At 41.2% G+C, this 27,875-nt stretch overlaps 1 protein-coding gene and 1 long non-coding RNA gene across 3 annotated transcripts; one reads left to right on the top strand and one right to left on the bottom strand.

Moving 5' to 3' along the window:
- The first annotated feature begins 169 nt into the window (after window positions 1–169).
- Window positions 170–23,319, top strand: LOC131301887 (uncharacterized). The gene is made up of 3 exons (XR_009191453.1): window positions 170–606; window positions 21,875–21,977; window positions 23,200–23,319. It is a non-coding gene; the product is annotated as an uncharacterized LOC131301887 (long non-coding RNA).
- On the bottom strand, window positions 22,915–27,875 carry LOC131301886 (uncharacterized). Of its 2 annotated transcripts, none has more exons than XM_058328383.1 (8): window positions 27,767–27,875; window positions 27,468–27,537; window positions 26,982–27,172; window positions 26,794–26,860; window positions 26,511–26,631; window positions 25,162–25,461; window positions 23,951–24,016; window positions 22,915–23,189 (listed from the first exon to the last, which is right to left on the bottom strand). In XM_058328383.1, the coding sequence occupies exons 3-8, from the start codon at window positions 27,079–27,081 to the stop codon at window positions 23,094–23,096; spliced, it is 750 nt and encodes a 249-aa protein (XP_058184366.1). In that variant the 5' UTR covers window positions 27,082–27,172; window positions 27,468–27,537; window positions 27,767–27,875; the 3' UTR covers window positions 22,915–23,093. The 2 variants fall into 2 exon arrangements, with proteins under 2 accessions (XP_058184366.1, XP_058184365.1); XM_058328382.1 differs by having other exon boundaries at window positions 26,794–26,874; window positions 27,767–27,874.

Below are 27,875 nucleotides of genomic sequence, written 5' to 3' on the forward strand. Positions count from 1 at the left end.
ATAGCAATGAGTTCTATTAAATTGTGAAAAAAAATTAAATTTTTTAATGAAAAACAGGCATATTTTGTAAAGCCTAGTTTTACGCGTCGGACACTTATTTAGAAATAGAAGGAGTATCTTCTAAGTGATACTTGTGATTCACGTGTGAATGAGAGTGCCTTATCTTATCTTACAATAAGTAATGAGGTGGTTGATTATGGTTATCCTTTTACCCCCTGAAGGAGGGAAAGTTAGTTCAAAGATGAGTACCAACATCCATTGCTTGACGTTTTGCATGCTTTGCAGAAAATAAATCAGACCGGGATCAATTTTTGAAGCTTTGCAAGAGAATCGAGTACACAATTCGAGCTTGGTATCTGATACAATTTGAAGATTTGATGGTAAGTACAAGTTTTCTTGTTATCTCGAATACTTATTACTCCGTACCAGATAGCCGATACGTAATCTTAATGCTTAGCTCAATTTATTGATCTAATTTCCCTATACTACGTATATGCAGCATCTGCACTCTCTTTGACCCTATCCATGGGGCAGAGAAATTGGAGCAGCAGAACTCCCGAGGAAATTGATGTTCTTGAACAGAACTTCCTTACTTACATATTCCAGGTCATTTACCCTGCATTTTATTAGACACATGTCCGTTATTCCTGGTTGATTAAATTGTTAATTGGTTGCTAATTCCCTTGAAAATCATTTAGAGCAAATCATAAACCCCCCTCGGCATATAAGGACTTGGGTTTGAACTGTAACTTGGCTCTTTTTTGCAATTTAATTGTTATCTATGTTTTTACCTGGTGATCTGTAACGCCCCGAATTTTAAGAACGTTAAATAGGAAATTTCATTGAAAAAATAAATGGAGTCTGGCTCAATATTACATCATAAACCTTACAAAAGTACTTTTATTCAAATAAGGGAAGGAACTAGTATTCCTATCTACTGCTCCGCTTCTTCCTCCATCCTGGCTAGCTCTTCGGCTCCAAAGGCTTCCAAGGTGTAGAGTTCATCCAGTTCATCTATAAGATCTGACACATTATACCGGCGTCGCCACTAATATAATATGTCAGGGTCACCAAAGGTAACACCGTGAGCTACAAAAACTCAATAGAGCAACTCATACCTTCTAACCCTTACACTTACGAACAAACGATCATAATTTAATAATTTCCACAAAGTTCATACATATTCGACAAAATGGTTAACAATGACACATCCACATTCATTATCCAAACTAACGTTGGGGCCTATTATTTTCCGAGTTTCTCCTACGTGACTCCTCGTAGACCGTGTCCCCAATTTCCATATTTCATAACCATATCAATATTTTCAAAATCGTTTTTAACACACCCAACCTCGGTTCCGCTGTTCCGGTCTCCTGAATATCCTCACAATGGTTCCACCGCACCGGATTTCTATTGGCACACTTTGCATTCGCTCCTTTCCACGGATAACCAAGCCACACACCCAACCTGGGTTCTGCTGTTCCGGTCTCCCGAGTATCCTCACAATAGTTCCACCGTCTCGGGTTTCCATTGGCACACAAAACACACACCACACAATGGGCCCACATTATGGTTTCCAAAACATTTCACCCTTTCAAAACACGCATTTTCATTAACCACCCCTCTAGGTGTCATGTTTCTACTTTCTCGATTTCCGTGTCTCATTTTCATGCATTGACTCCGCGGTAGGACTTCATATGTAATCATAAATCATTCATTGAAATCTCTAAACTAACAAGATCATCCAACTCAATATTATACTACAAGTAGTACAAGCAATTCATGTATGCATGCTCATAACCATCCTAAAGATCAAAATACGAATACTTCTAAACAAGCGATAAGTTTTTATCTTTCCAAAATCCATTCTTTCCTCTTTTGTGAAAAGTTCAAAACAACACATGTTTATTGAAGTACAAGTTCATGATTCAACATGTTCATACCACCATTAGCAAAACGAGTTTGTTAATCATCATGTATTCTAAACATTATAAGCGATAGATAACCTCATTACTTTAAAAAAAAATTCCATGTTGTACTTTGAACTAAAGAGTAAAGACATTCTACTTCCTAACATATGGTTCTATACGTAGAGTTAGGGGGCAAGGGGTTCTACGTATACTTAGAGATAGCGTATATGAGACTCTACCTTTCTTCTTGGCGGTAGTTGACGACTACAGAAAATAAGTTGGTGTTTGGGCGGAGTAACTTCTTACGGTAAGTTTCCGGGAGCTTCGAAAGAGAAGGGTTTCTCTCGAAACTAGTATGTGACTAAAACTACTCTACTTTATGGATCGAAAAGGTGGTTTGAGGATGAGTTTCTTGAAGAACACAAAAAGAGCTTTAAGAACAAGGAAAACTAAGCAAGAACAAGAAAAAACACAAGCTTTCTTAGAGAGAGAAGTTGCTAGGTGAAGGTGTGAGTTGAATGGCATGAGGGTGGTCCTATTTACAGCCAAAATTTGGCTCTCTCTCCTCCTCTCATGGCCGGCCCTCTCTCCCTCTAATCCTCCCATGGATTTGCTCCATGGACTTGTCATTTCAAGTCCTTCAATCAATCTATAGCCTTCCCTCACTTGTCACTTCCATTTATAGGCCAAATCTTAGGCCATCATGAAGGGTTTTTGACTAGTCTTGTCCTAAAAAGAGATTGCTTGCAAAAAAGAACAAAATCAAAGGCTAGGATATACTTAGGAAGACTACTAATGGGTTGGCATGTAGTAAATAGGCTTATGGCTATTAAGTAGCTTGTGAAAGAGAACAAAACACAAGCACACACTCCACCTCTCTTTCTCCCATTCGGCCTCTCTCTCTCTCTCTCTCTCTCTCTCTCTCTCTCTCTCGCATATACATATATATATATACATATACATATATATACATATATATATATATATATAAGTACAGAGTCTCATTCTCCTAAAGACCACCTTAACTTAATAAAATAAGGACCTCATTTTCCCGATAGAATTTCGATGATCCAAGCCGCTCAATGTGTTCAGAACGTGATTTTAAGGGTACCCAAGAGAAATCAGCCAAAAAAAATGACTGGAAAGGCTTCATCCGAGAAGTTTTTGTTTGTTTTTTATCGAACGGTTCAAATAAAAACTGCTCGGATGAAACCCTTCCCGGTCAATTTTTTTGCTGATTCCTCGCAAGTACTCTTAAAATTACGTTCTGAACACATTGAGCGGCTCGGATCATCGAAATTCGAACGGAAAATGGGAGGAATGGAGAGGTCCTTATTTTAACTAAAATAAAGACCTCCTTATTTGAAAATGACTGTATATGTACATATATATATATATATATATATATATATATATATATATATATATATATAGGAAAGTAACTCTAGTATAAATAGGCTTAATGCTATAACCCTAGGCATGACTTGTCTTATCAAGTTGTATATATATGTATATACACTTGGCAAGTCTAATCTCTATTAACCAAGGGATAATAATTCCCCAAACATTTGTTATCCAATGGGTAATGACATGAAAGGTTGAAATGACAAGGTTGACTTCTTAGAAGCAAGGTATAAGATTCCCATGGTACAAGATTCTCAAGTGACTAGTCTTGTCACACACACACACACACACACACACATATATATATATATATATACGGAACGGTTCAAGAGACACCCAAAAAAACACCCCAAATCTCAATCTCATAGTTTCCGATCAAATTTTTATGATCTGAACCGTTCAATGTGTGCAGAATGTGATTTTAAGGGTGTCCGTGAGAAATTAGCAAACAAAATGACCGGAAAAGGCTTCATTTGAGCAGTTTTTATTTAAACCGTTCAATAAAAAACTGTTCGAAACTGTTTAGATCAAGCCCTTACCGATCATTTTTTTTGTTGATTCCTCACGAGTACCTTTAAAATCACATTCTGATCACATTGAGCGGCTCGAATCATCAAAATTTAATCGTGAACTATGAGGTGTTTTTTTAGGTGTTTTTTTGGTTGTCCCCGGAACCGCCCCGATATATATATATATATATATATATAAGAAGACTAGTTGCTATTATCCAATAATATCTCTCCTAACAATTATGGACCAAAAGGTAAGGAAAAAGTAAGGTTGACATGATATGACCCAAGATTCTTTTCTTGACTTGTCACATCAAAGATTTATTGGTCATTAAAACTCTATTACCCAACGGTTACAAGTTTCCCTAACGGTTATTAACCAAAGGATGAAAGAGAAAAGAACTAGGTAGTTTGGTTTCTCCAACTAACCGGTTATAAACTAATTATACTAACCATGTAGGGTTTTGAATTAACAAATGAAATTTCAAATGACTAAAATCTAATTATAACGAATTATATAAAAAAAATTAAAAATATAATTCAAATATTAAACGAGATTTTATTTACTAAAAATCAACATCGTTATAAATTATCCCCTTAAACAATTTCGTGTCCTCGAAATTAGGTGCACGCTCGGATTCGAACAGGTGATGGTAATTTGCTTTCATAGTTTCTTCTATTTCCCATGTGGTCTCTCTAGAACCGCGGTGCTTCCACAAAACTCGTACCAATTTGATCGTCTTGTTCCGAATTGTCTTCTCACTTCAGTCCTGAATCACTATGGGTTCTTCTTCGTATGTCGCGTCTTTGTCAATGGTGAGGTCTTCCCAGTTGAGAACATGCATGGGCAACGCGAGATACTTACGGAGCATTGAAACGTGGAATACGTTATGTACTTTGTCTAGTTGTGGCGCAACGTTAGACGATACGCAACCTTTTCGATTTTCTCTATGATGTCGAAAGGTCCGATATAACGTGGAGACAACTTTCCCTTTTTTCCAAATCTGATGACTCCTTTCTTTGGTCTGATCTTTAGGAATACATGATCTCCTATTGCAAAGGTCAATGGTCGGCTCCTTCGATCTGCATAACTCTTCTGTCGACTTCGAGTGCTTTGGATCCTTTGTCTGATGATCTTAACTTTCTCTGTGGCATCCCATACTAGGTCCGGTCCTATCAATGCTGTTTCCCCAGCATCTATCCAACAGACTGAAGATCGCCAGGGTCAACCGTATAGAGCTTCGTCCGGTGCCATCTCGATACTTGCTTGATAGCTGTTGTTGTAGGCGAACTCTACCAACGGTAAATGTTGTTCCCAGTTTTCAGAAAAATCCAAAGCATAGGCTCTCAGCATGTCTTCCTGTGTTTGGATTGTCCTCTCCATTTGTCCGTCTGTTTGAGGGTAGAAGGCTGTACTAAGCCTTACATCTATCCCCAATGCCTTTTGCAATCCTTTCCAAAAGTGTGATACGAAACGTGGGTCTCTGTCAGACACTATCGAGATAGGTACTCCATGTAGGCGTACAATCTCTCTAATGTACAACAGACTCAGCTGTTCTACGTTCTCTGTCATCTTAACAGGCAGAAAATGCGCAGATTTGGTGAGTCGATCCACGATTACCCAAATGGCAGTGTTTGACTTGGCAGATTTTGGCAGTCCAGTCACGAAATCCAATGAAATGTGCTCCCACTTCCAGGTTGGTATCTGTAAGGGTTGGAGGTCTCCTTTTGGTTTCTGATGTTCAGCCTTGACTTGCTGACACACTAGGCAGGTTGATACAAATTGAGCTACGTCCTTCTTCATTCCTTCCCACCAGTATGTTCTCCGCAGGTCATGATACATCTTTGTACCGCCAGGGTGAACTGCGAAAATCGAATGGTGAGCTTCTCGGAGTACAGCTTCTCGAAGGGTCCCAATATTAGGTACGAACACCTTTCCCTTGAATCCCAGGCTGTTATCCTTCTCGATTGTCCATCCTGGTAGCGCATTTCCTTCTCGGATTCGGTACCGAATGAACTCACAATCCTGCTCAAAGGTTTGGGCCAATAAGATTTCTCGGTGAAGCGTCGGTTCTGCAACCAGAGCGTACAATCGAGCGTTCTCGGTGAAGCGTCGGTTCGGCAACCAAAGCGTACAATCGAGCGTTTCCATTTTCTGATGATGGTCGCAGGTTGAAGTCGTTGAGGATATCCACCATCTCCCATTCCTTAATAGATGTCTTGACCTTCTGTGCCCTATCCTTTCGGCTTAGAGCGTCAGCTACCATATTGGCCCTGCCAGGGTGATAATGAAGTGTAAACTTATAGTCCTCCAAGTATTCCATCCGTCGTCGCTGCCTCAGGTTCAACTCCTTCTGAGTGAAAAGGTATTTGAGGCTCTTATGGTCAGTGAAGACCTCGAATTGTTCTCCCCAGCAATAGTAACGCCAAGATTTGAGGGCGAATACCACTACAGCCAATTCTAGGTCGTGTGTGGGGTAATTCCTCTCGTGCGGTTGAAGTTGTCGTGATCCGTAGGCTACAACTTTTCCATTCAGCATAAGCACGCATCCCAAGCCATCTCTTGACGCGTCGCAGTAAACCATATAATCTACACCTCGCTCGGGAATGATGAGTATCGGTGCGCTGGTCAGTCTCTTTTTCAGTTCTTGGAAAGACTTCTCGCAAGCTTCATTTCAATCCAGCTTCACTCCTTCCTGAGTTAGCCTGGTCATTGGTTTGGCTAGGGTTGAGAAGTCTTGTATGAATCTTCGGTAATATCCAGTCAATCCTAAGAAACTTCTGATTTCGAATACCGAGGTCGACTGTTTCCAATTAAGTACTGCTTCAACCTTACTTTCGTCCACTACAATTTCGTCTTTGGATACTACGTGCCTCAAGAACTTAATCACTTCCAGCCAAAAACTCGCATTTACTCGCCTTGGCATAGAGTTGGCTATCTTGGAGTACTTGTAGCACTATCCGGAGGTGTTCCTCGTGCTCCTCCTTGTTGGCAGAGTATATCAAGATATCGTCAATGAATACCACTACAAATTTGTCTAAGTAGGGCTGAAAGACCTTGTTCATGAGACACATGAATACTGTCGAAACATTTGTCAGTCCGAACGGCATTACTACAAACTCGTAGTGTCCGTATCGGGTGCGGAAGGCTGTCTTGGCGATGTCCTCGTCCCGGATTCTTAACTGATGGTAACCTGATCAGAGATCAATTTTGGAGAAACAAGTTGCTCCTCTCAATTGGTCAAATAGGTCGTCAATCCTAGGCAGGGGATATCGGTTCTTGACTGTGACTTGGTTTAACTTCCTATAGTCAATACACAGTCGAAGTGTTCCATCTTTCTTCTTCACGAACTATGCGGGGCGCTCCCCATGGTGATGTACTTGGTCTGATGAATCCTTTATCCAACAGCTCCTGCAATTGGGTCTTGAGCTCCTTTAGTTCTGCAAAGGCCATTCGGTATGGTGCCATCGAGATTGGTGTTGTTCCCGGTTGGAGTTCTATAGAGAAGTTTATCTCTCTTGGACGTGGTAAACCTGGAAGTTCTTCAGGGAAAACATCGGCGTACTCGCAAACGATGTGTGGTAATCCCAATTCCATTCGGTCGGTTTCTTCCATTTGGAGACTAGCTAGCCATCCAAACAGTTGATTCTGCCACCTGGATCTCTTCGTCATTGAACTTGTCGTTTGTCTATCCCCCTTAAATCGGAAACGAGTCCCTTCAGAAGTATGAGCCGTCACCGTCTTCTGGTGGCAGTCTATGACTGCTCGGTGAGCTGATAGCCAGTCCATTCCAAGGATTACGTCGAAATCCGCTAAGTCGATCACTCTGAGGTCGCAGGTCAGACGTAGGTTGGCTATTTCTATCTTGCAACCTCTACACACTAGATTAACAGCTATACTCCCCCCTAACGATGATGTGACTTTCGTACTCGTACTGAGGGGTTCTGTTTCTAGTGCTAGGGCAGTTACGCAAGCAGAAGATATAAACGAATGTGATGCTCCAGAGTCAAACAAAGCTTACACGCAGGTATTGTATAATAATAGCGTACCTTGGATCACAGAGGGATCCTATTCCTGCTCCTCAGTCTGTAGTACAAAGATGCGTCCTCCAGTATTTTGTTGTGTTCCCATGGGTTGTTTCCCCTTGTTCTGCCCATTCAGCTGCTGTGATGAGCCTCCTGGGTTTTGTTTCCCAATTCCGGCCTGTCCCGGCTGTTGAACTTTTTGACCACTAAAGTTCCCATTCCTTTCCCTCTGGGGTTGGGGGCATTCACATTTGTAGTGGCTCATAGCCTGACAGTTGAAGCACTGAACTGTTGCTATGTTTTTGCCGCCCCTCTGCTGTTAGCCACGTCCTGGTGCAGCAGTCTTCCAAGGTTGGTGGTTTTGCGACGGGGTGAAGGGTTTGGTAGGGTAAGGCCCACGATTGTTGTTGGAAGGTTGAGTTCGGATAGGTCCGCCAGTGTTGCCTGTCGCCTTCCTCCATCGGGTTTTGAAGTCATTCTCTTCACTCTCCAATCGAAGAGCACACTTCACAACACCGGTATAGGTGGGAAAAGCCTGAGCTACCACAGCCCTTCTAGCATTGGTCAGCCCCCACTCAAACCTTCTTGTCCTCGGTTGCAATGGCAGTTTGGGCGTAGCTGAACAGTTCCTCAAACTTGGCCGCGTATTGAGTGACGTTCATCGTTCCTTGTTTCAGGTTTAGGAACTCTTGTTCCTTGGCCAAACGAAGAGGCATGGGAAAGTACTTGTCGAGAAATAGGGTTTCGAACTCGGCAAATGTCATGGTGGCTATGGCATGGGTTGCCTCCATCAGATCCCACCAATAACGGGCTTCTCCTTTCAATTGGTATGTGGCTAAGGCTACACAATCTCCATTTCGAGTAATCTCTAAGGTGTCCAAGATCACCTTGATTGCTTTCAGCCATGTTTCAGCCACGGTGGGGTTGGTATCCCCGTTGAAGGTCGGAGGTCGGCGTTTGCAAAATTCGTTCATCGCTCGGGTTCAGGTCATAGGTTCATCATCGCGGTTTTGGTTTCGGCGGTTGGCGTTTAAGGCTGTTACGAGCGCTTGCATGATTTGAGCTAGGTCGGGGTTAGAGGATTCACCGTTCTCATATCCTAATCTACTGCGCCGGTTCACCATCTACGAGTAAAAATTGGAAGGGGGAGTCTTAGTTTATTTAACAATTTCCTTTTGTAAAAGGTATATCTTTCTAGAAGTTAAACACAATAGATTATATAGTATGCAACAGTACTCTTAAACAAAAACAAGGCAAAATTTTCATAGATAAGTAGGACATTACAATCACAAGCATAGAGTTATAAGGCAAGTAGACTTAAAACAAGATTTCCTAATACACGTTGAGACAATCCTACACACTCCTACTATACGATCTTACGGCTTATAAAGCCTTATTCTACTCTATGGCCGCGACACTCTAGGGTGGGCTGATTCCAAAGACTTCTCTTAGCCACATCTTGTAGCTCCTCTCGGCATTGGTCTTTTCTCTAAGAAGACGCTCATGTTCTTGTGCGAGCATCTCATCCATCGTTAGGATGAGTGGTTCCTCCAGTGGTTCTAGGTAGTACTGGGAGAGGTTCATCATTGCAGCCTTCAATTCCAGGTCAGACATGGTATAGCCATATGGTTGCTCAAAGTTCTGCACAGGTGTACAGGGACTTTGGGTAGGTGGAAGGGGCTCGGGATTTGTAATTGGTGGGAGCATCTCCCAAGTGATTGGGACTTCATAGAGCTCCATGCCATCCTCGGATGGAAAGGTTGGTCCGGTGTACTCTGGTGCTAGCAATGATCGATAGTTGGCCAAGACTCATGGGGCGAATGGTGGGCATCCTCCTTGTGGTACGTTCAACATCTATATCAATAAAGAAAATTATATATTAGACTTAATGGTGGATTGCACACAAATAAATGCAAGTACACACATAAACAGTGATCATATGTCAAAAGGAAATTCAAGTCTTTCATTACCAAATGAAACGAGTACAACATAGATGGCTTACTAGCCTAAGCTTCCTACTGCATTCTGATTACAACAAAAGATCCAACCACAAGCTAGGCCTTCCTAACTAGTCTAGAAAATGTTTGAAAATTTGACCGTATACGCGACTATGTCGGTCTCATAGGGTGGCTGTGGTACTTCATTGTAGTCTCCGGGCATGTCTATGAAGCTTGGCATGACCCATCCTGGCTCTATTTCTCCAAACTCCATTTCCTCATTGCTCTCATGATACAATGGTTCCTCCTCGAAAAACTCCTCTTCTTCGGGTTCTTCCTCGGGATCCTCCTCGGGTTCTTGGTATCAAAGCTTTGAGCTAAGCATTAACATCAATTCCCAAAATTCGGGGCGTTACATCTTGGTATCGAAGCTTTAGGTTCAAAACCTCGGGCATGGGTAGACCATAAGATAGTTTGACTGTCGGATAGAACATGAATTGAGTTTAAGTTTACCGTCCCAAATTGGGTAGAATTCTGACAAAACAATCTTCGGATTGAAACAAGGTGTAGGAAATTGGCAGTACCACCGAGCTGGGAATTCCCGAACAATTGGATGACGACTTAAATCAAGAATCGAATATGGAACTTAGAATCTCGAAAGCATTTTTAGTATTAGTAAACCTTGCCTAAAAACGTTACTAATTGAGGTTTAAAACTTTTCCTTGTAGATGAATCACATGAGTCCCTATCAAGTCAACCTACTAGCCGAAGCTCACCATCTTGCAAGCACCCTAAGGTCAATGACAAACCAACTAGTGGGAGATCCTTACTTCCCCTATGCTTTCCCCTACCAAGAACATGGTACCATCCTACTTCCTGTAAATGAGGAGGCAAATGATGCCGAGGCAGCACCTGTCTTAGTTCAATTAGCTCTTCCCGTAGAAGTGGAGTTCCTAGCTGAGGAAGTTAAGGAGGATCCCTAAGAAGAACCCGAAGAAGAGGAAGTTCCCGAGGAGGAACCATTGTATCATGAGAGCGATGAGGAAATGGAGTTTAGAGAAATAGAGCCAGGATGGGTCATGCCAAGCTTCATAGACATGCCCGGAGACTACAATGAAGTACCACCGCCACCCTACGAGACCGACATAGGCGCGTATACGGTCAAATTTTCAAACATTTTCTAGACTAGTTAGGAAGGCCTAGCTTGTGGTTGGATCTTTTGTTGTAATCAGAATACAGTAGGAAGCTTAGGCTAGTAAGCCATCTATGTTGTACTCATTTCATTTGGTAATGAAAGACTTGAATTTCCTTTTGACATATGATCACTGTTTATGTGTGTACTTGCATTTATTTGTGTGCAATCCACCATTAAGTCTAATATACAATTTTCTTTATTGATATAGATGTCGAACGTACCACAAGGAGGGATGCCCACCATTCGCCCCACGAGTCTCGGCCAATTATCGGTCATTGCTAGCACCAGAGTACACCGGACCAACCTTTCCATCCAAGGATGGCATGAAGCTCTATGAAGTCCCAATCACTTGGGAGATGCCCCCACCAGTTGCAAATCCCGAGCCCCTTCCACCTACCCAAGTCCCTGCACCACCTGTGCAGAACTTTGAGCAACCATTTAGCTATACCATGTCTGACCTGGAATTGGAGACTGCAATGATGAACCTCTCCCAGTACTACCTAGAACCACTGGAGGAACCACTCATCCTAACGATGGATGAGATGCTTGCACAAGAACATGAGCGTCTTCTTAGAGAAGAGACCGCTGTCGAGAAGAGCTACAAGATGTGGCGGAGAGAAGTCTTTGGAATCAGCCCACCCTAGAGTGTCGCGGCCACGAAGTAGAATAAGGCTTTGTAAGCCGTAAGATCGTGTAGTATGAGCGTGTAGGATCGTCTCAACGTGTATTAGGAAATCTTGTTTTAAGTCTACTTGCCTTATAACTCTATGTTTGTGATTGTAATGTCCTACTTATCTATGAAAAGTTTGCCTTGTTTTTGTTTAAGAGTACTGTTGCATATTATATAATTTATTGCGTTTAACTTCTAGAAAGATATACCTTTTACAAAAGGAAATTGTTAAATAAACTAAGACTCCCCCTTCCAATTTTTACTCGTAGATGGTGAACCAGCGCAGTAGATTAGGATATGAGAACGGTGAATCCTCTAACCCCAACCCCAACCTAGCTCAAATCATGCAAGCGCTCGTAACAGCCTTAAACGCCAACCGCCGAAACCAAAACCGTGATGATGAACCTATGACCCGAACCCGAGCGATGAACGAATTTTGCAAACGCCGACCTCCGATATTCAACGGGGATACCAACCCCACCGTGGCTGAAACATGACTGAAAGAAGTCAAGGTGACCCTGGACACCTTAGAGATTACCCGAAATGGAGATCGTGTAGCCTTAGCCACATACCAGTTGAAAGGAGAAGCCCGTTATTGGTGGGATTTGATGGAGGCAACCCACGCCATAGCCACCATGACATTTGCCGAGTTCGAAACCCTGTTTCTCGACAAGTACTTTCCCACGCCTCTTCGTTTGGCCAAGGAACAAGAGTTCCTAAACCTGAAACAAGGAACGATGACCGTCACTCAATACGCGGCCAAGTTTGAGGAATTGTCCTGCTACGCCCAAACTGCCATTGCAATTGAGGACAAGAAGGCGAGAAGGTTTGAGTGGGGGCTGACCACTGCTAGAAGGGCTGTGGTAGCTCAGGCTTTTCCCACTTATACCGATGTTGTGAAGTGTGCTCTTCAACTGGAGAGTGAAGAGAATGACTTCAAAACCCGATGGAGGACGGCGACAGGCAACACTGGCGGACCTATCCGAACTCAACCTTCCAACAACAATCGTGGGCCCTACCCTACCAAACCCTTCACCCCGTAGCAAAACAACCAACCTTGTAAGACTGCTGCACCAGGACGTGGCGAACCGCAGAAGGGCGGCAGAAACATAGCAACAGTTCAGTGCTTCAACTGTCAGGCTATGGGCCACTACAAACGTGAATGCCCCCAACCCCAGAGGGAAAGGAATGGGAACTTTAGTGGTCAGAAAGTTCAACAACCGGGACATGCCGGAATTGGGAAGCAAAATCCAAGAGGCTCATCACAACAGCTGAATGGGCAGAACAAGGAGAAACAGCCCATGGGAATGCAGCAGAATACTGGAGGACGCATCTTTGCACTATAGATTGAGGAACAGGAGCAGGAACAGGATCCCGCTGTGATCCAAGGTACGCTATTATTATACAGTACCTGCGTGCAAGCTTTGTTTGACTCTGGAGCATCACATTCGTTTGTATCTTCTGCTTGCATAACTGCCCTAGCACTAGAAACAGAACCCCTAAGTACGAGTACGAAAGTCACATCGCCGTTAGGGGGAAGTATAGCTGTTAATCTAGTGTGTAGAGGGTGCGAGATAGAAATAGCCAACCTATGTCTGACCTGTGACTTCAGAGTGATCGACTTAGCAAATTTCGACGTAATCCTTGGAATGGACTGGCTATCAGCTCACCGAGCGATCATAGACTGCCACCAGAAGACGGTGACGGCTCATACTTCTGAAGGGACTCGTTTCCGATTTAAGAGGGATAGACAAACAGCAAGTTCAACGACGAAGAGATCCAGGCGGCAGAATCAACTGTTTGGATGGCTAGCTAGTCTCCAAATGGAAGAAACCGACGGATGGAATTGGGATTACCGCACATCGTTTGCGAGTACGCTGATGTTTTCCCTGAAGAACTTCCAGGTTTACCACTTCTAAGAGAGATAGACTTCTCTATAGAACTCCAACCGGGAACAGCACCAATCTCGATGGCACCATACTGAATGGCTCCTGCATAACTAAAGAAGCTCAAGACCCAATTGCAGGAGCTGTTGGATAAAGGATTCATCAGACCAAGTACATCACCATGGGGAGCGCCCGCATTGTTCGTGAAGAAGAAAAAAGGAACACTTCGACTGTGTATTGACTATAGGAAGTTGAACCAAGTCACAGTCAAGAACCGATATCCCCTGCCTAGGATTGAGGACTTATTTGACCAATTGAGAGGAGCAACCTGTTTCTACAAAATTGATCTCCGATCAGGTTACCATCAGTTAAGAATCCGGGACGAGGACATCACCAAGACAGCCTTTCGCACCCGATACAGACACTACGAGTTTGTAGTAATGTCGTTCGGAGTGACAAATGCTCCGGCAGTATTCATGTGTCTCATGAACAACGTCTTTCAGCCTTACTTAGACAAATTTGTAGTGGTATTCATTGACGACATCTTGATATACTCCGCCAACAAGGAGGAGCACGAGGAACACCTCCGGATAGTGCTACAAGTACTCCGAGATAGCCAACTTTATGCCAAGGTGAGTAAATGCGAGTTTTGGCTGGAAGTGGTTAAGTTCTTGGGGCACGTAGTATCCAAAGACAGAATTGCAGTGGACGAAAGTAAGGTTGAAGCAGTACTTAATTGGAAACAGCCGACCTCGGTATTCGACATCAGGAGTTTCTTAGGATTGACTGGATATTACCGAAGATTCATACAAGACTTTTCAACCCTAGCCAAACCAATGACCAGGCTAACGCAGAAAGGAGTGAAGCTGGATTGGAATGAAGCCTGCGAGAAGTCTTTCCAGGAACTAAAAAAGAGACTGACCAGTGCACCGATACTCATCATTCTCGAGCGGTGTGTAGATTATACGGTTTACTGCGACGCGTCAAGAGATGGCTTGGGATGCGTGCTCATGCAGAATGGAAAAGTTGTAGCCTACGGATCACGACAACTTCGACCGCACGAGAGAATTACGCCACACACGACCTAGAATTGGCTGCAGTGGTATTCGCCTTCAAATCTTGGCATTACTATTTGTGGGGAGAACAATTCGAGGTCTTCACCGACCATAAGAGCCTCAAATACCTTTTCACTCAGAAGGAGTTGAACCTGAGGCAGCAACGATGGATGGAATACATGGAGGACTACAAGTTTGCACTTCAGTATCACCCTGGCAGGGCCAATGTGGCAGCTGATGCTCTAAGCTGAAAGGATAGAGCACAGAAGGTCAAGACAACTATTAAGGAATGGGAGATGGTGGATACCCTCAACAAGTTCAACCTGCGACCATCATCAGAAAACAGAAACGCCCGATTGTACGCTCTGGTTGCAGAACTGGCGCTTCACCGAGAAATCTTATTGGCCCAAACCTTTGAGCAGGATTGTGAGTTCATTCGGTACCGAATCCAAGAAGGAAAGGCACTACCAAGATGGACAATCAAGAAGGATAACAGCCTGAGATTCAAGGGAAAGGTGTTCGTACCTAATATTGGGACCCTTCGAGAAGCTGTACTCCGAGAAGCTCACCATTCAAACTTCACAGTTCACCCTGGCAGTACAAAGATGTATCATGACCTGCGGAGAACGTACTGGTGGGAAGGAATGAAGAAGGACGTAGCTCAATTTGTATCAACCTGCCTAGTGTGTCAGCAAGTCAAGGCTGAACATCAGAAACCAAAAGGAGACCTCCAACCCTTACCGATACCAACCTGGAAGTGGGAGCACATTTCAATGGATTTTGTGACTGGACTGCCAAAATCCGTCAAGTCAAACACTACCATTTGGGTAATCGTGGATCGACTCACCAAATCTACGCATTTTCTGCCTGTTAAGATGACAGAGAACGTAGAACAACTGAGTCTGTTGTACATTAGAGAGATTGTACACCTACATGGAGTACCTATCTCGATAGTGTCTGACAGAGACCCACGTTTCGTATCACACTTTTGGAAAGGATTGCAGAAGGCATTGGGGACAGATGTAAGGCTTAGTACGGCCTTCCACCCTCAAACAGACGGAAACGAAGAGGACAATCCAAACACTGAAAGACATGCTGAGAGCCTGTGCTTTGGATTTTTCTGAAAACTGGGAGCAGCATTTACCTTTGGTAGAGTTCGCCTACAACAACAGCTATCAAGCAAGTATCGAGATGGCACCGTACGAAGCTCTATACGGTCGACCCTGTCGATCTCCGGTCTGTTGGACAGATGCTGGGGAAACAGTATTGATAGGACCTGACCTAGTATGGGATACCACAGAGAAAGTCAAGATCATCAGACAAAGGATCCAGACCGCTCAAAGTCAACAGAAGAGTTATGCAGATCGAAGGAGCTGACCATTGACCTCTGCAGTAGGAGATCATGTATTCCTGAAGATCAGACCAAAGAAAGGAGTCATCAGATTTGGAAAAAAGGGAAAGTTGTCTCCACGCTATATCGGACCTTTTGACATCATAGAGAAAATCGGGAAGGTTGCGTATCGTCTAGCGTTGCCGCCACAGCTAGACAGAGTACATAACGTATTCCATGTCTCAATGCTCCGCAAGTATCTCGCATTGCCCATGCATGTTCTCAACTGGGAAGACCTCACCATTGACGAAAACGCGACATACGAAGAACCCATAGTGATTCAGGACCGAAGTGAGAAGACAATTAGGAACAAGACGATCAAATTGGTATGAGTTTTGTGGAAGCACCACGATTCTAAAGAGACCACATGGGAAAGAGAAAAAAACCATGAAAGCAAATTACCCTCACCTATTCGAATCCGAGCGTGCACCTAATTTCGATGACGAAATTGTTTAAGGGGGATAGTTTGTAACGACTTTGATTTTTAGTAAATAAAATCTCGTTTAATATTTGAATTATATTTTTACTTTTGTTATATATAATTCGTTATAATTAGATTTTAGTCCTTTGAAATTTCATTTCTTGATTCAAAACCTTACATGGTTAGCATAATTAGTTTTTAACCGATTAGTTGGAGAAACCAAACTACCTAGTTCCTTTCTCTTTCATCTTTTGGTTAATAACCGCTAGGAAACTTGTAACCATAGGGTAATAGAGTTTTAATGGCCAATAAAGTTTTGATGTGACAAGTCAAGAAAAGAATCTTGGGTCATGCCATATCAACCTTACTTTTTTCTTACCCTTTGGTCCATAATTGTTAGGGGAGGTATTACCCATTGGATAGTAGCAACTAGTCTTCTAATATATATGTGTGACAAGACTAGTCACATGAAAATCTTGTACCATGCAAATCTTGTACCTTGCTTCCAAAAAGTCAACCTTGTCATTTCAACGTTTCATGTCAACCTTACTTTTTCATTACCCATTGGGTAACAAATATTAGGGAAATTATTATCCCTTGCTTAATAGAGATTAGACTTGCCAAGTGTATATACATATATATACAACTTGATAAGACAAGTCATGCCTAGGGTTATAGCCTTAAGCCTAGGGTTATAGCCTTAAGCCTATTTATACTAGAGTTATTTTTCTATATATATATATATATATATATATATATATATATATGCAAGAGAGAGAGAGAGAGAGAGAGAGAGAGAGGCCGGATGGGAAAGAGAGGTGGAGTGTGTGCTTGTGTTTTGTTCTCTTTCACAAGCTACTTAATAGCCCTAAGTCTATTTACTACATGCCAACCCATTAGTAGTTTTCCTAAGTACATCCTAACCTTTGATTTTGTTCTTTCTTACAAGCAACCTCTTTTTAGAACAAGACTAGTCAAAAACCCTTCATGATAGCCTAAGATTTGGCCTATAAATGGAAGTGACAAGTGAGGGAAGGCTATGGATTGATTGAAGGACTTGAAATGACAAGTCCATGGAGCAAATCCATGGGAGGATTGGAGGGAAAGAGGACCGGCCATGAGAGGAGGAGAGAGAGCCAAAATTTTGGCTATAAATAGGACTACCCTCATGCCATTCAACTCACACCTTCACCTAGTAACTTCTCTCTCTAAGAAAGCTTGTGTTCTTACTTGTTCTTACTTAATTTTCCTTGTTCTTGAAGCTCTCCTTATGTTCTTCAAGAAACTCATCCCCAAACCACCTTTTCGATCCATAAAGTAGAGTAGTTTTAGTCACAAACTAGTTTCGAGAGAAACCCTTCTCTTTCGAAGCTCCCAGAAGCTCATCGTAAAAAGTTACTCCGCCCAAACACCAACTTACTTTCCATAATCGTCAACTACCGCCAAGAAGAAAGGTAGAGTCTCATATACACTAACTCCACGTATAGAACCGTATGTTAGAAAGTAGAATGTCTTTACTCTTTAGCTCAAAATACAACATGAAATATTTTTTAACGTAGATGAGGTTATCTATCGCTTATAATGTTTAGAATGCATGATGATTAACAAACTCGTTTTGCTAATGGTATGAACGTGTTGAATAATGAACTTTTACTTCAATAAATATGTGTTGTTTTAAACTTCTCACAAAAGAGGAAAGAATGAATTTTTGAAAGATAGAAACTTATCGCTTGTTTAGAAGTATTCGTATTTTGATTTTTAGGATGGTTATGAGCATGCATACATGAATTGCTTGTATTATTTGTGGTATAATATTGAGTTGGATGATCTTGTTAGTTTAGAGATTTCAATGAATGATTTATGATTACATATGAAGTCCTACCGCGAAGTCGATGCATGAAAACGAGACGCGGAAATCGAGAAAGTAGAAACATGACACCTACGGGAGTGGTTAATGAAAATGCGTGTTTTGTAAGGGTGAAATATTTTGGAAACCGCAATATGGCCGGACGTGGTAGCCCATTGTGTGGTGTATGTTTTGTGTGCCAATGAGAACCCGGGACGGCGGAACCATTGTGAGGATACTCAGGAGACCGGAACGACGGAACTGAGGTTGGGTGTGTGGCTTGGTTATCCGCGGAGAGGAGCCAATGCAAAGTGTGCCAATAGAAACCCGGTGCGGCGGAACCATTGTGAGGATACTCGGGAGACCGAAACGGTGGAACCGAGGTTGGGTGTGTTAAAAACGATTTTGAAAATATTGATATGGTTATGAAATATGGAAAATGGTGACACGGTCTACAAGGAAACGCGTAGGAGAAACTCAAAAAATAATGGACACCAACGTTAGTTTGTATAATGAATGTGGATGTGTCATTGTTAACCGTTTTGTCGAATATGTATGAACTGTGGAAATTATTAAATTATGATCGTTTGTTCGTAAGTGTAAGGGTTAGAGGGTATGAGTTATTCTATTGAGCTTTTGTAGCTCACGATGTTACCTTTGGTGACCCCGACATATTATATTGGTGGCGACGCTGGTATAATGTGTCAGATCTTACAGATGAACAGGGTGAACTCTACACCTTGGAAGCCTTTGGAGCCGAAGAGCTAGCCAAGATGGAGGAAGAAGCGGAGCAGTAGATAGGAACCCTAGTTCCCTCTCTTATTTGAATAAAAGTACTTTTGTAAGGTTTATGATGTAATATTGAGCCAAACTCCATTTATTTTTTCAATGAAATTTTCTATTTAACGTTCCCAAAATTCGGGGCGTTACAGTTTCTCTCGAAACTAGTTTGTGACTAAAACTACTCTACTTTATGGATTGAAAATGTGGTTTGGGGATGAGTGTCTTAAAGAATACAAGAAAAGCTTCAAGAACAAGGAAAACTAAGCAAGAACAAGTAAGAACACAAGCTTTCTTAGAGAGAGAAGTTGTTAGGTGAAGGAGTGTGTTGAATGGCATGAGGGTGGTCCTATTGGCTCTCTCTCCTCCTCTCATGGCCGGCCCTCTCTCCCTCCAATCCTCCCATGGATTTGCTTCATGGACTTGTCATTTCAAGTCCTTCAATCAATCCATAGCCTTCCCTCACTTGTCACTTCCATTTATAGGCCAAATCTTAGGCCATCATGAAGGGTTTTTGACTAGTCTTGTCCTAAAAAGAGGTTGCTTGAAAGAAAGAACAAAATCAAAGGTTAGGATGTACTTAGGAAGACTACTAATGGGTTGGCAAAAGAGGTTGCTTGCAAGAAAGAACAAAATCAAAGGTTAGGATGTACTTAGAAAGATTGCTAATGGGTTGGCATGTAGTAAATAGGCTTAGTTCGGCCCCTCTCTCTCTCTCTCTCTCTCTCTCTTGCATATATATATATAAGTACATATATATATACGGAACAGTTCAAGGGACACCCTAAAAAAACACCCATAATCTCAATCTCATAGTTTCCGATCAAATTTTTATAATCCGAACCATTCAATGTGTGCAGAATGTGATTTTAAGAGTGCCGGCGAGAAATTAGCAAAAAAAATGACCGGGAAAGATTTGATTTGAGCAGTTTTTATTTGAATCGTTTAATAAAAAATTGTTCGGATCAAGCCCTTCCTGGTCTTTTTTTTTGCTGATTTCTCATAAGTACCTTTAAAATCACGTTCTAATCACATTGAACGGCTCAGATCATCAAAATTTGATCGGAAACTATGAGGTGTTTTTTTAGGTGTCCCCGGAACCGCCCCGACATATATATATACACACACACACAGTCAGGATTAGGTCAGGAGGTGTGGACCGGAGCTCCGGTCCGCACCTCCCCATTTCTCACATTTTCCGATTGAATTTCGATGATCTGAGCCGTTCAGAAAAAAATTGCTCAGATCAAAGCCCTTCCCGGTCATTTTTTTTTGCTGATTTTACGCGAGTACCCTTAAAATCACGTTCTGATCACATTGAGCGGCTCAAATCATCGAAATTCAATCGGAAAATGTGAGAAATAGGGAGGTGCGGACCGGAGCTCCGGTCCCCGCCTCCTGACCTAATCCTGACTCTGTGTGTGTGTGTGTGTGTGTATATATATATATATATATATATAAATGTGATCAGAACGTGATTTTAAGGGTACTCGCGTAAAATCAGCAAAAAAAAATGACCGGGAAGGGCTTTGATCTGAGCAATTTTTTTCTGAACCGTTCAGAAAAAAACTGCTCAGATCAAGCCCTTCCCGGTCATTTTTTTTGCTGATTTCTCGCGGGTACCCTTAAAATCACATTCTGATCACATTGAGCGGCTCGGATCATCGAAATTCAATCGGAAAAGGGGAGGTGCGGACGGGTGCGGACCGTAAGGTTGTGGACATCTTTCCTAACAATTATGGACCAAAGGGTAAGAAAAAAGTAAGGTTGACATGACATGACCCAAGATTCTTTTCTTGACTTGTCACATCAAAGCTTTATTGGCCATTAAAACTCTATTACCCAACGGTTACAAGTTCCCTAGCGGTTATTAACCAAATGATGAAAGAAAAAGGAACTAGGTAGTTTGGTTTCTCCAACTAACCAGTAAAAAACTAATTATACTAACCATGTAGGGTTTTGAATCAAGAAATAAAATTTTAAAGGACTAAAATCTAATTATAACGAATTATATATAAAAAAAGTAAAAATATAATTCAAATATTAAACGAGATTTTATTTACTAAAAATCAAAGTCGTTACATGATCTATACTGGGTATGAAATCGAGTGGTATCTTCTTCATACACCACAAGTGGCAATCAGCATGTCCTCTCTAAAAGCAGAGGACCCAGCCAACTCCATGATAGTTTTTGTTTTTGTTTTTGAGAGTTCTTTTTGTATAGAAATTTATGTACAACCGCCCTGTAGATTTTATTTCTTTAGTAGATAGATTTTGCTGCTTGAAAGTATACAATAGTTATCAGCTAGTATTGGTTTAACATCATTTTAAAGGTGGATTCTTGTCTTTTCCTACATAATTGGCTACTTAAAGGTATTATTACTCTACACTTTACCTGGATTTGTGTCCTACTTAATATGCCTTATGGTTGGCAAGAATAATAAAATCTTCTAGTATGTTACTCCTACGATTTGTAGTAACAGAATTATTTGTATCTTCTAGTTTCATACTCCCTCCGTCCCTTTTTAAGTGTCCTGCTTCGTAACTCCAACTTATTAAAAAGACATCATCATTATACCTTTCACATCAACTTTTTCCTCCACTTTTCCAACTTACCCATCATCATTACACTTTTACTCACTCACTTTTCAAAAAGGAATCTACTTTTAGGGACAAAATAGACAATGCACCAACTTTTATCCACTAACTTTACAAAATGAACACTTATTAAGGGACAGCCCAAAATAGAATACTGGACTCTAAAAAAGGGACGGAGGGAGTATTTGTTACCTTCAACGTATACTTTAGAGAATACTCTCATTTTTTCAGTGCTTCTCTCATGTAGATAATGGACGAGCAATTTCAAGATGACAACTGACGAAGAAATTAATCCTGTAGCTTCTGCCCAATATCTGTTTGCTCTTCCTATCAAAGTTGATAAATCTAAGGTATGTAGCAGAGTAGATGGATCTAGATAAACACTTCTCAGTGTAGCATGTCTGTATGGCCACACATGGCACAGCCGCACATGTAGAGATTTTTTTTTGATATTGCTTCGGATTTAGAGTGTTTTTCACATATGCTGATACAAGGGTTGGAAACAGGTTAATCTTTCCACAAATGTTGTTGAGTGTGCATAGACACACGCATACACACTTCGTGTCAACCAACTCTGAATTCCAAATCACAAAAAGCCTCAAAAATCAACACAGAATGAAATTTTTTTTTAAAAAAAAAGAGAGAGAGAAGAAATATTGTTCCATACTAGAGGCCTGAAGAGCAATTCTCCATTTGATACATAGGAAAACACATTCCCCAATTGGTGCGAATCAGTTCTGATATCTACCGGTATAGGGTGAGATTCTCATCCCCCGTGTGTGCATGTGTGTGTGTGTGTGTGTGTGTGTGTGTGAGAGAGAGAGAGAGAGAGAGAGAGACCTGCTGCACTAAAAGGGGAATATGCACCTGAAGGCTGTAAGAACCATCCAAGTCCCTTCCCGTACATGCCGTGCCACCTTCAATGGCTCTCTCCAATGGGAAGAATTTATTTTCTAGTAAGCAAATATATTTTCTTCCAAATTAAAGGCATGTAGGGGAGTCCTCATGTCTAAAGCAGCTGGTCCTACTCCTAGTTCCCCCCTTGGCTATCACTAACACTTTATGTTCTAGTGTTAATATGGGCATGCTTATCAAGATGCCACAGAGACCCTTCCCCCAACAATTAGATAATGGATTCTGAACCACATTTGAGTACAATCTTCCTGTTCTTTTTTATTTTGTTTGCATTTACATATATATATATATATGCATATATATATATATATATATATATATATATATATGTATATATATATATATATATATATATATATATATATATATATATAATAAAAAACCTTCATTCATTCATTAAGATAAATCCGTATTTAAATTAATTATAGCATAATTGGCATAACCTTGAACCTAAGTAACAGGAAAAACATCTAGTCTACCAAAATTATCAAAACCATGACTGAATCCCATAACTGCTTTTCCATGAATAACACAAAATATTCCAAGAACCGCTAACCATTTGTCGCTTCAAGCTTTTTCCCCTTACGTGATCTTTTCCTTTTTTTGTTGCTCCTGCTTCTTATGGTTTCACTGCCATCATTGCTTTCCTGCATTTAGGACGACCACACATCAATGGCATGACGAGGAACCAAAACGTTAGAGAACGTTTCTTAACTACCACAGATATGCTGATTAGGCAGTTCAGAGGATACAGTACAGATCCGTGTTCCCACGTCCATTTTCCAGTTAAAATATTGGACATTATCATTGGACATAACAGCTCACATTCATCGTTCCATTTCAAAATTGCCCCTTTCTACCTATCATCTGGTATTGAAGCAGCTAGTTCTCAGCATACAACTTATGTGGATCAAGCCTTAGGGGAGAATATTTCATCATTAGCACAAAAGCTGACCTTTTGCAGGATTACCAAAGTTCCTCGGGCTAGTGTCAGGAGTCCAGACAGGCTCTCAGAAATGCTTCAGACTTCCATCAAGATCATCAAAAAGAGCCCTTAAGCCTTTCTTTTTCTTGTCTCGGTTTTGCAATATGTAGGCCCTCTGAATAGTACGGTAGCTTCATTTTAGTCTTTTATTTCGTTTGTCCAGGTTTGGGCATCGAAGTACCTTTTTTCCAGGTACTATTATGGAAGGTGTGTTTAAATTATGAAAGAAGTTCTTCCGTAAAACCCCCAAGAAAATCTCAATGAAACCCCTCTATGAAATGCTACAACCCATCATTGGGCCAAGGATCACCAAATGTCATATTATAGCCCTCAATGTTCAATAACAAGATAAAAATTCTGGAAAAGGGAAGAGTAAACTGAATCAAATGAGAAATAAAAAACAATGTAAAGCGAATAACTCACACTTTTAGAAACAAAAGTTGGAAGCCCAAGATTCTTTTTCTTCTTACATGAGAGTGGGTTTGGACCCTGCAAAATCCAAGAAAGTAAACCCATGAATGTGAGGACTGTCACCCTACAAAGGATTGACAAGTAGCAAGTTTGCTAATCCATTTATTTTTCTCTTTTCCTTTGGCTTGGGGTGAAATATAGGATCACCTTTTTTTTTTTGGTACTTCGGAATATAAATATAGGATCACCACTTTTACAATGATTCATGCCTACAATATGAGACTATGGAACCAGCATTGCTTCTCCAACGGCTTAGTCAGTCCACTATAAACACAACACAACATCAAACTTTTCTTTAACTCATGAAAATTTCTAGTAACTACTTAGTTAATAAGAACCAAAACATTAAAAAGTGCATACCTCCATATATTTCTAAACCCTTAAAGATTTGATCAACTTCATCAATAACTACACACATCCTTTTGAACGGCAAAAGAAAGAATGCCATCATCCAGTTATCAACATTTTCAATCGAGAAAGTTGAATAGAAAAACAAAAATGATACTCTCACATACATGTGGGACCCACACATAGTAGTGTGTGTGGGTCCTACATGTATGTGAGAGGTGTTTGGTGTTGTGTTTGGATTGTTGCGTGTGTAGCATTGTTCATAGAAAAATAACATTATCATCACGAATGTAGTGTGATACATTGACTCGCCTATTCCCCCCAAGGGTAAGGGCAAGGATGTGTCATGCCCCTGCCTCCAAATTAGACGCTTGGATACTCAATTCTCCTTATGATTTTATCCATTTTGTAGACTATGTTTGAAGAATAAGTCCAAACAGGGAGTCACACAATTCTATTGAGAAGGACGTGCGACAGATACTCCTGTGAATCTATTTAAGATCCATGTATCACCGATACGGACAATACCTTTATCCTAGTTACCTTATCGGGCCAATTTCACTCAACAACTCTGAAATTCTGCGAAAATCCTACTTTAGCCACCCACTTACGTTTGTGACCGACAATTCCTTACACTACAAGTCAAGTGGCAATGTTGCCCTTCCGTCAATCTAGCACATGGGGTGACGTGCTTTCCGGGCAAAGCCCAATGGGTGTTCAAGTGTAATCACCCCTGGTAGCAAAGAAGCAAAAGCAAACAAATGCAAATGAAGAGAGCAACTACGAAAAAGAAAGATTATATCATGGATCAGAACCTTAGCCTTCTTTCTCTTGAACTGAACTTCATCCTTAACTCCAATTCGCTTTCCTCCATCATTCGCCTTTCTCATTGCCTGGGTCCCTCCATTTTGATCTCCTTCACTTTGATTCGCATCAGCGAACTTCATTGCTTCCTCTGTTTCTAATGTATTCTTCATTCTTAACATCTTATATTCTGCTTCAGACATGTGCAAGCGTCCTTCCTCTGTAGATTTAGCAAATTGGCGTTGAAATGCAGATGGAGACTCGAGGAGTAAGGCATTCCGCAGACCAAATATAAGAGGAACACCTGGTACCTTCAGGCCAAAAAATGACCTTTAAAAAGACAATCCGTACGTGTGCAAATTGGCAAGCATGCAAGTGTGAGCACAAAACAGAGGAAATGGTTCTCACAACCAAAAACACAAGAACGGACTTGTACCATCAAGAAGTTCATGAAATGTCATATTTAGTACTGATGAATTCATAATCTAATAAATTTCCTAGTCTGGTTGCTGGACACTTAGTTAGCGTTAGCATCATAAGAAGCTTCTAGCATGATGAAAACAGAGTAGCTTGAAAACAAATGCATACCTTTCATTTTCTTAAATCCCTTCCTCCCTCCCTCCCATTCTAATATTTCTCAATCTTTGGTACCCTATAGGCTATAGCCAGTCTAATATTTTTCAATTTGTGATGATGTGGTATAAAACTACCTGAGAAATTTCTCAGGAGATTTGCTAAGAAATTCCTTCTGACGGACTTTTACTCAGAGTCCCACGACTCCCACCCAACAATTTTTGACCTGTGAAGTCTCAGCCCCAAACAAGAGACCATAATATCCATCGTGCTTTGCGCCAAACTATTCTTTTCTCCTCCATCTTCTACCAGCCCATGGAAGACAGACGCCTGTACTTCAAACTACTCCTCTGATCTTAACAAGAAAGTTCCTCATGGATCACCACCGCATTAAACTATTAAAGTACTCCATTGTCCGCTAAAATTATCCAATCACCACCATTATGGCATAATCCAGAGAATTATCACTGGCGATCATACTGAAAGCAGCAGGATTTTACGAAGTCTGAGCTGCAGTTCCATGATTTGCAATAACGTATCACCCTTGACATACTTGATGACAAAAATCATATGAATACAGCAAGAGGAACCTATGGAAAAACAGTAGCTATTGTTCAACACTTCAACCCCAATATAAGGATGGCAAAGAAGTCCATTAACCAAAATGATAATGATTTCGAACTATCCGTTCAAATACATTCATTCACAAGTTTTTGTTGGTTGAAAACAAAGGAAGCTAAAAAACCTGAAAAATAAATATCCAACTCAAAGGTATGAAAACACAAACCTCCTGTAACTTCTCCCTCAAATCAGCATCCTGAGTAGCAAGAAAGAAATGCTCAAGATTTTTTTCTCCAACAACTTCCATCATGCAAGCCACAGCACTCTTCCTCTTCTCATGGTCACACCTGAAAATGGCTCAAAAGTCAAAACAACAACTGTATGAGCAGGCCTCCTTAAATCAAGCAAAAGTTGGTATTATAACATACTTGCAAAGTTGGGTAAGTGGGCTGCCTTTTACAAATCCTCCTTAGTTTCAAGTCAATATTCCACAGAGAGAGAGCACTGACCTCGCAGTAATGAGTTCACGAGCTGTCTTAAGAGATTCAGAATAGGATTCGCCGAGGCTCTTTAACTCTGCAAGAACGCATCTACAAGTAAAGCAGGTTTAAATGAAAGCACGTGTATCACATATTTTATCAAGTGAAAGTGAAGTAAAACCTCATGTTGTCATATCATCAAAAGAGTAAACAAAGACCTGGTAGTAAATACTTTGACAGCACCACCAAGGATATTTGAGAGTGCAGAATCGGCCGGTGCAATACGATTGACAAGAAGGTGATGTATAAAAGTTCCATCACAAAGGACCTTGAAGGGCTCTCGGAAGCCAAAGCAAGTCGTGTAGAACCTCACAGTCCTACGGTGGCGTTTCTGCTTTTTCAATCTCATCTGTTTCAAGCAAGGATATAACTAAGTTTAGGACCTCACTACCCCCTTCAACCCAAAATGATTGTCCGGTCCGCAAAACCATAACCTACAAAAATGCATTTTTCACGAAAAATTTGAACTTTTGTGATAAATTAAAAGAGCTCATTGATATTTAGTACCTAGCAGCAAGAAGTATAAATAACCTATTATTTTTGAAGTTCTCAATCTGCGGACCGGAAAATCTTTATGGGATGAGGGAAGTACTAAGCAAAAATGAAAGATTAAGATTTTGGGGTTAGAAGTAAAAATGAAGTACCTTGTGATTAGTCTGTGACTGATCAGGCGCTCCCGAAAATTGTCGAATCAGAATCCCGAATATCGGGGCCCTAGAGGTGTACCAGAGAGGGAAAATTACACGTAAATCAAAGCAGCTAGATGGGTGTTGTTGCCAATGTAGCAATCGTGAGTTTTCAGCTAATTGCTTCGATTCTTTGGAAAGTAAATTATAGCCATCTTAACTTAGGAACAATACGAAAAACACTGGAAAAATGCAAACAAAACACAGACACAGAGAGAGAGAGAGAGAGAGAGAGAGAGAGAGAGAGAGAGCGCTACCTGTTGTCGTGGCCGGAGCTTTCCTCGGATGGAATGAGATTTTTGGGGCAGTTTCGGATTCTGATCGATAGTTACTCCGTACTAGTTAGGGCTGATAATTGTAGAAAAT

This window comes from Rhododendron vialii, chromosome 9a (genome assembly GCF_030253575.1).
Source record: "Rhododendron vialii isolate Sample 1 chromosome 9a, ASM3025357v1".
In the NCBI taxonomy this organism is placed as follows: domain Eukaryota; kingdom Viridiplantae; phylum Streptophyta; class Magnoliopsida; order Ericales; family Ericaceae; genus Rhododendron; species Rhododendron vialii.

Excerpts from the sequence above, each read along its gene's own strand:
- LOC131301886 (XM_058328382.1), bottom strand. The coding sequence starts at position 27,172 with ATGAGATTGAAAAAGCAGAAACGCCACCGTAGGACTGTGAGGTTCTAC. Across the intron at positions 26,632-26,793 it reads CGTGAACTCATTACTGCGAG|GTGTGACCATGAGAAGAGGA; the intron begins GTCAGTGCTCTC and ends AGCCATTTTCAG. Across the intron at positions 24,017-25,161 it reads TCAAGAGAAAGAAGGCTAAG|GGTCCAAACCCACTCTCATG; the intron begins GTTCTGATCCAT and ends TGGATTTTGCAG.